Source organism: Ranitomeya variabilis, chromosome 1 (genome assembly GCF_051348905.1).
Source record: "Ranitomeya variabilis isolate aRanVar5 chromosome 1, aRanVar5.hap1, whole genome shotgun sequence".
NCBI lineage: Eukaryota > Metazoa > Chordata > Amphibia > Anura > Dendrobatidae > Ranitomeya > Ranitomeya variabilis.
Genome location: NC_135232.1, coordinates 14,158,417 through 14,172,273, shown reverse-complemented (window position 1 = coordinate 14,172,273; position 13,857 = coordinate 14,158,417). Strand labels below are relative to the sequence as shown.

General features: G+C 43.1%; 1 protein-coding gene across 1 annotated transcript in view; it reads right to left on the bottom strand.

The window, feature by feature from the left end:
- Positions 1-7,264: 7,264 nt before the first annotated feature.
- LOC143793535 (uncharacterized) overlaps positions 7,265-13,857 on the bottom strand; it is a 71,628-nt gene continuing 65,035 nt past the window's right edge. Inside the window, exon 8 of the mRNA XM_077280586.1 lies at positions 7,265-12,170. Coding sequence (XP_077136701.1) covers positions 10,930-12,170 — 1,241 coding nt within the window. The 3' untranslated portion in view covers positions 7,265-10,929. The remainder of the gene's footprint in view (positions 12,171-13,857) is intronic.

Below are 13,857 nucleotides of genomic sequence, written 5' to 3'. Positions count from 1 at the left end.
ATTTGCGACGAGTGCTGCAGAAATTTCAGGCGGATAGACCTGACCGTTGTCCACCAGAGAGACTGTTTGTCCCGGATAGATGGACCAGCAGAGTTATTTCCGAGGTTCATTCTTCGGTGTTGGCGGGTCATCCTGGGATTTTTGGTACCAGGGATTTGGTGGCTAGGTCCTTCTGGTGGCCTTCCTTGTCGCGGGATGTGCGTTCCTTTGTGCAGTCTTGTGGGATTTGTGCTCGGGCTAAGCCTTGCTGTTCTCGTGCCAGCGGTTTGCTTTTGCCTTTGCCTTTCCCGAAAAGGCCTTGGACGCACATTTCCATGGATTTTATTTCGGATCTTCCAGTATCTCAGAAAATGTCTGTCATCTGGGTGGTGTGTGATCGTTTTTCCAAGATGGTCCATTTGGTGCCCTTGCCTAAGCTGCCTTCCTCCTCCGATTTGGTTCCTCTATTTTTTCAGAATGTGGTTCGCTTGCACGGCATTCCTGAAAATATTGTGTCTGATAGAGGATCCCAGTTTGTGTCCAGGTTTTGGCGAACTTTTTGTGCTAAGATGGGCATTGATTTGTCTTTTTCGTCGGCCTTCCATCCTCAGACTAATGGCCAAACCGAGCGAACTAATCAGACGTTGGAGACTTATTTGAGATGTTTTGTTTCTGCTGATCAGGATGATTGGGTGACTTTTTTGCCTTTGGCCGAGTTTGCCCTTAATAATCGGGCTAGTTCTGCTACCTTGGTTTCGCCTTTTTTCTGCAATTCTGGTTTCCATCCTCGTTTTTCCTCGGGTCAGGTTGAGTCTTCTGACTGTCCTGGGGTGGATTCTGTGGTGGATAGGTTGCAGCAGATTTGGAGCCATGTGGTGGACAATCTGAAATTGTCACAGGAGAGGGCTCAGCGCTTTGCCAACCGCCGCCGCGGTGTGGGTCCCCGACTTCGTGTTGGGGATTTGGTGTGGCTGTCTTCTCGGTATGTTCCTATGAAGGTCTCATCTCCTAAGTTTAAGCCTCGCTTCATCGGTCCTTATAAGATCTTGGAAATCCTTAACCCGGTGTCTTTTCGTTTGGATCTCCCGGCATCGTTTGCCATCCATAATGTGTTCCATAGGTCTTTGTTGCGGAGGTATGTGGTACCTGTGGTTCCTTCTGTTGAGCCTCCTGCTCCGGTGCTGGTCGAGGGCGAATTGGAGTACGTGGTGGAGAAGATTTTGGATTCTCCTATCTCTAGACGGAGACTTCAGTATCTGGTTAAGTGGAAGGGCTATGGTCAGGAGGATAATTCCTGGGTTGTCGCCTCTGATGTTCATGCAGCCGATTTGGTTCGCGCCTTCCACGTGGCTCGTCCTGATCGCCCTGGGGGTCTTGATGAGTGTTCGGTGACCCCTCCTCAAGGGGGGGGTACTGTTGTGAACTCTATTTTTGGGCTCCCTCTAGTGGTCACAAGCGGTACTGTGTAGTGTTGTCTTTCTGCAGGTGGCCTCATCAGCTGGTTCGTTATCCTTGGTTGGTTTCCTATTTAACTCACCTGGATACTCAGTTCCTTGCCTGCTATCAATGTATTCAGTGCTCTTCAGATTCCTTGTGACTACCTTGCTCCCAGTCTCTCCAAGACAAGCTAAGTCCTGGTTTGTTCATTTTCTGATTATCAGCGTTCATCATGTTTTTTTGTCCAGCTTGCTAAAATGTGATTTCTTACTTGCTGGTTGCTCTAGGGGACTGACTTTCTCCCCCCACACCGTTAGTTGGTGTGGGGGTTCTTGAAATCTCAGTGTGGATATTTTGTAAGGGTTTTTTACTGACCGCATAGACCCCTTTGCTATTTTCTGCTATCTAGAATTAGTGGGCCTCTTTTGCTGAATCTGCTTTCACCCCTGTGTATGTGCCTTCCTCTTACCTCACCGTTATTATCTGTTGGGGGCTTCTATATCTTTGGGGATTATTTCTCTGGAGGCAAGAGAGGTCTTTCTTTCTCTCTAGGGGTAGTTAGTTCCTCAGGCTGGCTAGAGACGTCTAGGATTTTTAGGCACGTTCACCGGCTACTTCTAGTGTGTTTGGATAGGTTCAGATTTGCGGTCAGTCCAGTTTGCCACCTCCCTAGAGCTTGTCCTATGTTTTGTTACTTAGCTGGAGTATTTGTGATCCTCAACCACTAAGGATCATAACAGGTCCCCTGTAGTCTGATGCCTTTAAAGCAACCCTGTCACCAGGTTTGGCCTATGTAAGATACAGCCACACCCTTTCATGGCTTATCTACAGCATTCTATAAAATGTAGACTGAGCCCTCGCGGGCAGGGTCCTCTCTCATCTTGTACCAGTCCGTGACTGTTATTGTCTATGATTATTGTACTTGTTTTTATTATGTACACCCCTCCTCACTTGTAAAGCACCATGGACTAAATGGCGCTATAATGATAATATAAGGCACCGATTTGGAGGCGGTTGGATGAGGAGCGAATAAGTGTGGAGGAGAGGAGGTCTTGGGAGGACCGGAGATTACATGAGGGAAGATATCGGGAGATTAGTTCAGAGATATATGGAGGAGACAGGTTATGGATGGCTTTGTAGGTCAGTATTAGTAATTTGAACTGGATACGCTGAGGGAATGGGAGCCAGTGAAGAGATTTGCAGAGGGGGGAAGCGGAGGAGTAGCGAGGAGAGAGATGAATTAGTCGGGCAGCAGAGTTAAGGATGGACTGGAGAGGTGCAAGGGTGTTAGCAGGGAGGCCACAGAAAAGGATGTTGCAGTAGTCAAGGCTGGAGATGATTAGGGCATGCAGAAGCATTTTAGTAGATTGACGGTTGAGGAAAGGACGGATTCTGGAGCTATTTTTGAGCTGGAGGCGACAGGAGGTGGAAAGAGCTTGGATGTGCGGTTTGAAGGACAGGGCAGAGTCAAAGGTTACTCCGAGGCAGCAGACTTCCGGTACGGGGGAAAGCGTGATGTCGTTAATTGCGATAGATAGGTCAGGTAAGGAAGATCTATGAGATGGAGGAAAGATGATTGAGTTTGAGGAAGCGAGAGAAGGAGGCTATGGCTGATAGACACTCCTGGATTCTGGATAGCAGAGCGGTGACGTCTGGGCCAGAGATGTAGATCTGAGTGTCATCAGCATAGAGGTGGTACTATTGATGACACTCTCATCATCTGGGAGGGCAATGCCGCGTCCATACCACTGTGTGTCATATACTGTACATTAATGCAAATCATTGCCATCTTACACTTACCCATAATGTGCAGCGTCTTCCATAGGCTTTTTGGGCATTCTCTTGAGGGAGCTGTTGATATGACACGTATTCACATTACTATCTACAGAAATCCGATAGTTGGGATTTCTATACTACCTGCACTGATCTCTCATCCCAGACATGTGATTGATAATTTACCTGTTGGCGAATACATTAGAGCTAAACGAATATGGAATGATAAAGATACGTATGAGGATGAATGTGACAGAATAGATCAGAGATTAACCCAACGAGGATATAAACCTCACGTCCTAAATACGGCAAAAATCAAAGCCGACACTAAAACCAGAGATAATTATCTAATAAGAAATAAAAACCTGCATCAGTCTAGAGATAAATCCAATACTGGCTGCAGGGAAGATTTCTATAATATAGTGAATATTATCAGAGAACATTTACCTATTTTATACACTGACGAGGATTTAGCAGAAATTGTGAGACCTGGTTGTTCCTTCATTGCTAAGAGGGACGTTATTATCGGTAACATAATTTCTCCTAATTTATATCTCTACAAGGAAGTCAGCCGACACGTGGGAGACAAATACCAAAGGTTTTATTGGATGTGGGTGACCTAAATGTGGTTTGTGCAAGTATCTGCCCAGAGCAAAAATGCTTCATCTACTAAACAAAACAATATGATATTGGACGTCTCATTAGTTGTGTCTCCACACGTGACTGACATCATACAGTGTGAAGCTTGCCCCCTGCAATATGTGGGGTGCACGGTCAGAACCTGAAGTCTCCGCATTGGGGACACATTAGGAACGTTCTCAGCCCCACAACACGTAATACATCTGCAGCATCACAACATTTCATACAACACAATAGGAATATCATCACTTTACAGTTGTGGGCAGTGAATATGTTACCAGACCAGATAAGGGGGAGATTGGTATAAAAAGTACACCCCAGAGAAGCCTCGTGGATTCTGGAATTGGACCACAGATTCCCCAGTGGTATGAATCTTCGTTCAGACCTTGTATCCATTGTGTTTTTTCTTTTCTCCTTCCTGTTGCATAGTAATTCTACATAATATACACATTATAGATGCACACTCTTCATTCTTCTATGGCACGTATGCTTCCTGTTGTGGACATGTGATCGTCCATAGGGGTAATGTAGACATATCGCACATGTCCATTTGTGGCTGAGGGTTTCCTCTGTGCATTAGACACTGTGATGTGTATTAGACGCAGGTTACTGGTTATTTATTATCACAGGAATAAGAACTGAACCCAAATACCAGGTCGAAACTTGTGGATTTTTTATTACCCCAGGCTGTTCTGTTTAATGTTTCTATGATTTTAGATTTTTCAATAAAATGTTTTGCTTTCATTCACACTGGAAATACGTGCTGGATTATCACTAACTTTCTAAGTCCCATCCATTCCTTCCCAACCGGGATTTCTAAACCGAGCACTTCCCATGGATATCACCAAGCATGGAGAGGTGAGCTGAAAGCAGTTCTTTCTATAGATGAATGGCATGTATGGGTGATGTCTACATAGAAAGTCTCTACTAAAGCCCATGCAGAAAATAGCCGGCCTACAATCTGCCAGGACACATGCTCAAAAATATGAAGACTCCTGGGACTCTGAAGTGATGAGATCAAAATAAATGTTTTTGGAATTGGTGGCTTCAAAACTGTATGACATTGCAAAGGTGAGGACTGCAATGATAATTTCACAGTACCTACAGTGATACATAGTGGTGGCAGTGTCCTTATGTGGGGCTGCATGAGCACTGCTGGTGTCGGGGTCTACGTGTGATTGATGGGATCATGAATTCACAGATGTTCTGCTCAATAGTGAAAGAAAAGATGCTGTCATCACTCCGTGCTCTTGGTAGATTTTTTCCAACATGACAATGATACAAAACACACATCTAAGGCCACTGCTGCATTTCTGAAGAACATCTGAACCCAACCAAATATGGGGAATTCTGAAGAGACAAGTTGTCATCACTCTTCATCAAGAATCCAGGCTCTAAGAGAACTCATTCTTGAAGAATAGAAAAAAGATAGATGTTGTATTATGTAACCAACTTGTTTGTCCCATGGCCTAGAAGAAGTGGAGCTGTCCTTAACACCTTTCCAACATTGGGCATAATAATACGCCCACGTCAAAATCCCTCCCGTTGATGTGGGAACTGGCGCTAAGCCCACATCTTCCCGGCACATGTCTGCTGTTTTGAACATCTGACATGTGCCTAACAGCCGTGGGTGGAATCGCGATCCACCCGCGGCTGGAAACCTGTTAAATGCCACTGACAATCTCTGACAGAGGCAATTAACTCACGTTTACCAGAAGCGCATTGGAAATCGCGCCCATCGGTGGCCCCGTCACGATTGAGGGTCACTGATGAGTCGACATGACAACCAGAGGTCTGAAGCAGACCTCTATGGTTGTCATTGCCAGATTGCTATGAGCGCTGGCCCCATGGTTGGTGCTCATAGCAAGTGAGCATTTCTGCTACACACAAGCGATCTGATCATCACCTGTATGTAGCAGAGGTGATCAGACAACTGCAGCTTCTATTCTCATATGGAGACTATCGAAGCATGCCAAAAGTAAAACAAAAGTTTTTAAAAGTACTAAAAATATATAAAAGTTCAAATCACCCCCCTTACTCATCTTTCAAAAGAAAACAATAAAAATAAATCAATATACACATATTTGGTATCACCGCATTCAGAATCACCCAATCTGTAAATATAAAAAAAGAAGTAACCCGATCACCAAAAGGTGTAACGAGAGAAACATTCAAAAAGTCAGAATTACGTTTTTTTGGTCGCCGATACATTGCAATAAAATGTAATAATGAGCGAACAAAAGATCGTATATACAGCAATGTGGTATCAATAAAAACATCAGCTCAGCTAGCAAAAAATAAGCCCTCATCCAGCCCAAGATCATGAAAAGTGGAGACACTACAGGTCTCAGGAAATTGTGCCTTTTTTAGTTTCAATGAATCTTATTTTCATAAACAAAATGAACTTACAACAGACTCCCGCGCAGGGGAGCTCAATAAACTTATGTCACAAAGAATATACAAACACAACTTCACAAACATAAACACAATAAGACAAGGACAAAGGATCAAATACATAAGGGAAAATAGAATAAAAGGAGAGACTCTATACCGTGCTCAACATTAGCTAGTGACGAAATCGCAGAGCGGGGCAGTGGTTTATTTTACTATACAAATCTCCCCCTCCCTCTCCACCTGCCACAACAGACCCAGGATCCATTCTTAAGGCCTGTTTCACACGTCAGTGGCTCCGGTACGTGTGGTGACAGTTTTCTCACGTACAGGAGACACTGACTCACTTAGACACATTAAATTCAATGTGTCTCTGCACATGTCAGCGTGTTTTCACGGACCGTGTGTCCGTTTGAAAAACACGGAGACATGTCAGTGTTCGTGGGAGCGCACGGATCACACGGACCCATTAAAGTCAATGGGTCCGTGTAAAACACGTACCGCACACGGATGCTGTCTGTGTGCCGTGCAGGAGACAGCGCTACAGTAAGCGCTGTCCCCCCAGCTTGTGGTGCTGAAGCCGCCATTCATTTCTTCTCTCCACCAGCTGGAGAGAAGGAATGATAAATCAATGTTTTTTTATTATTTTTGTCTTTAAAATCAAGTTCCTTGTCACCTCCCACCCCCTGTGCGCCCGCCCGCTGGAAACAAAATGTCCAGCTCCCTCGATGCTTCCTCCCATAGGGGTGGAGCCGCATATTCATCATTGTAATGAGCGGTACCACGTGACCGCTCATACAGGACAAGCTGCGGTGCTGAGAGGAAGCATCGAGGGAGCTGGGTGAGTATTTTAATGCCAGTGGGTGGGCGCACAGGGGGTGGGAGGGGGGAGGTGACAAGGAACTTGATTTTAAAGACAAAAATAATTAAAAAAATTTATGTTTCATTCCTTCTCTCCAGCGAACGCTGCTGGAGAGAAGGGATGAATGGCGGCTTCAGCACCACGCTGGGGACAGCGCTTACTGTAGCGCTGTCTCCTGCATGGTCCGTGTGGTACTCAGTCGGCACACGGGCGGTACAAGGCTGCCGCACGTGTGCCACACTGATGTGACACGTGAGCTCACGGACACGGATAACTCCGGTACCGATTTTTCCGGTACCGAAATTATCTGGACGTGTGAGAGTGGCCTTAAGTGTTAGAATCTTCATCGGGGCGTCGGCTGCTAGTGGCCTCATACAGATAAGGCCAAAGCCTGGTTGAGGTTAAGATTAGCGTCTAGTTCCATCCACGGTTTCCAGACTTGGTAAAAAGCATCCCACATGTTGTTTCTTGTAGCTTGTATACGCTCATATAGAAGAATTGTATTCATCTTGTCTCTAACTGACAGCATAGAGAGCGAAGGAGATTTCCAATTGGCAGCTATGTGAAGTTTAGCGGCCATGCAGAGTTGGCCTACCAATTTATGGAACTTGTTAGAGAAGCCTGGGTATTTAGCCCCCATTAGGAAGACAGCTGGCTCAAGCTGTATTGCCTTGCCATACATTCGTTCCGTTGTAAATTTAACCTTTTGCCATAGGGCTGAGACAACCGGACACTCCCACCAGATGTGTTTCATGTCTCCTATGAAGCCACAACCTCTAAAGAATTTATCTGTTATGTTTGGATATATGGCGTGGAGTCTACTCGGGACCTGGTATGTTCGATGGAGAATTTTAAGGGATGTCTCCACCAGGGAAGTCTGACAGCTACCTTTAGAGAGTGTGTCACAGCTTCGCCGCCATTCCTCTAACGACATGTCAATACCCAGATCTTCTTCCCACTGTTTCATGTATTTTAATTTTTCGTCCCCATGGGAGACGTTTAGGGATGAGTACAACAGGGAAATAGTTCCCCTACCCAGGGGATCGTCTAGGCACCTCTGTTCAAAACTAGTTGCGCGAAATGAGGTCTTATGTTGTAGGGTCTGTTCTGCAAAATGGAATATCTGGCATATACGTAGAGTCTCCTTAGCAGGTGGTACGTATTTTTGCATAAATTCCTGTCTGGTTAGAATTATATTAAAGGGTGTGCAAAGGTGTTTTAGGATAGTTATTCCATTAGCCACCCACCAGGCGAATGGGCGGGGATCGACTTCAGGTAGGAACATGGGATTATGGAAGAGGGGGATTAGCAGAGAAGACCTGGACTGAAGGCTATATTTGAATCTTTCCTTCCTCCAAAGGATCAGGGAATGGGCTGTAAATGGTGCTGTAATATGTAGACCCTGCGGGAGTTTCTGTGTGGACCACATGAGACTATATAAGGAGTATGGGATCAAGAAATAAGATTCCAAGTTAACCCATCTAGGTTTATTGTTGATACTGCAGGTGCTAGTCAATTGAGCAAATTGGGCGGATTTGTAATATAATATAAAATTAGGTAAAGAGAGTCCCCCCAGTTTTCTATGTATGAACTATGAACATAGTTTTTTGTCGAATTCTGTTTTTTTTCCCTGCCATATAAACTTTGAAATCATAGTATGGATTTCGTGTAAAGTCTTGGAAGGTAACGGGATGGGAAGGGATCGGAACAGGTATAGGAATCGTGGCAGAGAGACCATCTTAAGATAAGTCAAGATGTGCTCTTTGTGCCCTTTTTTTAACCAAAGTTTGGAATTTTTTTTCACCGCTTAAATATAAAAGAACCTAGACATGTTTGGTGTCTATGAACTCGTAATGACCTGGAGAATCATAATGACAGGTCAGTTTTAGTATGTAGTGAACATGGTAAAAAAAAAACCAAACCTGTGGAATTGCACTTTTTTTTGCAATTTCACTGCACTTGGAATTTTTTCCCCTTTTCCACTACATAATATGTTAAAAACAATGGTGTCATTCAAAAGTACAACTTGTCCCGCAAAAAAGACCTCACATGGCCATAGTGATGGAAAAATAAAAAAGTTATTTCTCTGGGAACAAAGGGAGCGAAAAGCAAAAACTAAAATACCTCTGGTCATGAAGGGGTTAAAAATCATGGAGGCCACACAAAATACTAGCTGTAGCAGTGTTCGATGTGGGGTGGACTCCTGTTTGCATCAACTTATTTGAGTAAAACTGAAGATTTTGTAATGAGAGTTATATGATTAAACTAACTTTCATGTTATTGGTTAATAAAAATGTTCTAAAGAAACCGTATTGGTAACATCTTAGAAAGTGTTCTCGTGTTCAGTGAGGTATTAAAATCTTACTTATCACAGTGGGTGTACTCATTTATGCTTAACGAGGTATATTAAAATTTATAAAGCCCAGTGAACATAATTGCAGTTTGTTTCCTGTGTGACTTCTCTCATGTCTAACAAAATTTGATTTATTACTATGCTTTTCTTATATAGCGCTATCTTATTCCGCAGCACTTTACAGACATTATCATCGCCGTCCACAATGGGGCTCACAATCTAAATTATATATAATTAATCAAAGAAAACCCAAACCAATCGGAGGGTAACACTTCATCAAAAATTAATATATACTGACCAATGACCATAGTGATGCCCCTGGAAAAAGCAGAGCGAAACGCTTGTCGGGGTGGAGGGACACAGGACTTTGGTTACCTGTGGATACCCTTCTAGGTAAAACTAATTCCTTTAAACTTGTATTTATATCTATTGACTTTCTTGGGATCCACCCTAGGCACTAATAATTATAAACTGCACTTCGTTATCTTGATTCTCATGCATACACTGGTACTATGGATATTAAAATTCTGTAAGTTTCATTATAATTGTTGCCTATCCAATGTACTGTATTGTTCTGCATCTCTCTTTGACAGGGGGCACCTCATTTTATACATATTTTTAATATGAATAATAAATATACATTTTATCATCATCTACCTCTTTTTGTACACTTCTTGACCCGAGATTTTCTTACATGGTCATTATATATTAAGATTTGATTTATGTATAAACGAGTGATGCCGAGTGACACTACTCACAGACAAGCCTAGAGAAAGGGTTGACAGGAGGTCTGAGGTCAGATACCAGGAGGGCACAAGATAAAGAGCAGCAAGACAAAGTTGTGGTCAGGTAACAGTCCAGGGTAAAATACCAGGAGGGTACGTCAAGACTAGGGAGTAAGAAAAACAGTCAGAGGCCAAGTACGAGGTCAGGTCTCTGCAGTCATAGAGCGTCAAGAGCAGAAGAGATAATCCACATGAATAGTCACAACAAATCCTACGTCCGGCAACAAGATCAGAGAAAGACACAATAAGACAGAGCTAAGCACACACCAAACTGATCTCAGCTACAGCTGACACCGATCTGCTCACAGCTAGCCAGCTAAATAGCTAGAAAATGATCAAGGATAATAGGCATCTAAGGAAATGCCCGAAGGCTTGACCAGATTGAGCAGCAGGGCTGTTGATCAAAATGCTGCGAGTCCAGAATGCCCCAGGATCAGATTGGATGAATGGACAGTCACTCACAACACTGACAGCCCAGCATACACCAGATCCCATTGCGAGGTTGAGCCATCACTCACAGCCTCCCTAGTACAGAGTAAAGATGAGACCATGACAAAAAGATTTCCCACATTCTGAATATGAATACAGCTTTTCTCTGTATGACTTCTCTCATGTTTAACAAGATTTGATTTATTTACTCAAGATTTTCCACACATTGAACATGAACATGGCTTATCTCCTGTGTGAATTCTCTTCAGAGAAGACGTGATTTATGTATAAAAAGATTTACCAAATTCTGGACATGAATAGGGCTCTCCTGTGTGAGTTCTCCGATGTTTAACAAGTTGTGATTTCTCTGTAAAACATTTTCCACATTGTAAACATGAAAATGGTTTCTCCCCTGTGTGAATTCTTAGATGTGTTACAAGATTTGTTTTTTGGTTAAAAAATTTCCCACATTCTGAACATGAATATGGCTTCTCTCCTGTATGAATTCTCTGATGTCTAATAAGATGCCCTTTAAACGTGAAGGACTTCCCACATTCCGAACATGAAAATGGCTTTTCTCCTGTGTGAATTATCTGATGCGTAATAAAACTCCCTTTATCTGTGAACGACTGCCTACATTCCAAACATGAAAATAGCTTTTCTCTTGTGTGAACTGTCTGATGTCTAATAAGACCGCCTTTATCTGTGAAGGATTTCTCACATTCTGAACATGAATATGGCTTTGCTCCTGCTTGAATTCTCTGATGTCTAATAAGACTCATTTTATCAATGAAAGATTTCTCACATTCTGAACATGAATATGGCTTTTCTCCTGTGTGAATTCTCTTATGTCTAATGAGACTCGTTTTATCTGTGAAGGATTTCTCACATTCCGAACATGAATATGGCCTTTCTCCTGTGTGAATTATCCGATGTCTAATAAGACTTGCTTTATCTGTGAAGAACTTCCCACATTCTGAACATGAAAATGGGTTTTCTCCTGTGTGAATTCTCTGATGTCTAATAAGACTCCTCTTATGTTTGAAGGATTTCTCACATTCTGAACATGAAAATGGGTTTTGTCCTGTGTGAATTCTCAGATGTCTAATAAGATACCCTTTATCTGTGAAGGACTTCCCACATTCTGAACATGAAAATGGGTTTTCACCTGTGTGAATTCTCTCATGTATAACACATTTTGATTTATCTGTAAAGCATTTCCCACATTCTGAACAGGAGTATGGCTTCTCTCCTTCATGTTTGCCTTGAGTAAGATTATCTGAGCTTTTAGTAAATTCTTTGTGACACTGAAATCTTGTATCCACATTGTCACCTGGAATTGTGGTAATAATACCAGAATGCTCAGGAGAGGGTTCCTCATGATTAGGAGGATTATAAGAAAGTGAAGTGCTGTGAAGTCCAGGAGGTCCATGAAGGGTAATGAGGTTTTCTCCATTAAAGTGCTTCCTGATATCTTCTTTTTTACAATTTAGTGATAAACTGTTATTATCACAAGGATTTCCTATAAGGATGAAAGATGAATAACATTTATAAAATGGTGACATATCCACAAATAGATCTCTAAAAAACAACCTTTATTAATGTATTTAAAAGAGTCAAAAATACTTGATTATCTTAAAAGGGTGAAAAAATGGAGGGTCAACAGTGGAAAAAATAAATCTAGGACTAATCTCTCTCTAGATGAGCCCTAAAGTTCACCCTACCTGCCAGCGGAGGTTAGCACCCTAGATGTAGACGTGATGGCCCCCCGCTGAAGGTCGGTAGCCCTAGGGACCCTAATGCACCCTGAATATCCTACACACTACAATATACACAAAAAAAACGCACACATAAAAAAAACGGTGACCAGAAAAATGCACACAGGAAAATTGCCCACAGGAAAATTGCCCACATGAAAAATGCACACAGGAAAAATGGCCACAGGAAAATTGCCCACACGGAAAATTCCCCACATGGAAAATTCCACACATGGAAAATTCCACACACGGAAAATTGCCCACGCGGAAAATTCCACACACGGAGAATTCCACACATGGAGAATTCCACACACGGAAAATTGCCAATTACAGCATCACAGAAGTTTCAGATCTATGATATTTCAGGTGCAAGGTGAGGATGTTCACATAATATGTGATCAACTTGTGATTTACAGTTGACCTAGTGCAAAACTGCAAAAATGATGATCTGTGGTTTGCAGCAGTCTGTCATTCTCGGCAATAGATAGATCTAGTCTGCTGTCATCTCTCACTGATTCTGCCTTACTCCTCCCACCAGCCCAGAACAGCAGCACATGCAGAACCAGCAGCAGTGTGATCCAGAGGAGCCATCACTGCTATCAGAACCCACAAAAGAATCACTGCTGCTGGCAGAGATATTTGGTCCTGGAAGCCCAGAAGGCACAGCAGAAAGGTGAGATTCTGTCACTTGTACCACTTTGTGTTCTTGCTGAGAATGTATGATATGCTTTTGCAGTGGAGTCCGATGGGCCCCAGTGCGAAATTTGGCCCTTCCCCCCCCACACACACGTTGGTCAGATGTATGGGCCCCTGTAGTGTTCTAAATTCTATAAAGACGTATGAATTGCCCCCTCCCCCTTCATTATGTAGTAATGTCCCCCATACTGGTATATATGCCCATCATCCTGGTATATATGTCCTAATGCTGGTATATATGGTCCCCATCCTAGTATGTATGGTCCACATGATCTCCATCCTGGTATTTATGCCTCCTTTCTGGTATAAATGTCCCTATCCTGGTTTACATGGTCCCCAATATTGTGTTTAATTATGCATTAGTGTCAGAACGGGGACACATAAATAGGGTATGTGCACACGATGCAGATTTAGTGCAGAATTGGTGCAGATCTGCAGCATATCATACATTCTCAGCAAGAACACAAAGTGGTACAAGTAACAGAATCTCACCTTTCTGCTGTGCCTTCTGGGCTTCCAGGACCAAATATCTCTGCCAGCAGCAGTGATTCTTTTGTGGGTACTGATAGCAGTGATGGCTCCTCTGGATCACACTGCTGCTGGTTCTGCATGTACTGCTGTTTTGGGCTGGTGGGAGGCGTAAGGCAGAATCAGTGAGAGATGAGAGCAGACTAGATCTATCTATTGCCGAGAATGACAGACTGCTGCAAACCACAGATCATCATTTTTGCAGTTTTGCACTAGGTCAACTGTAAA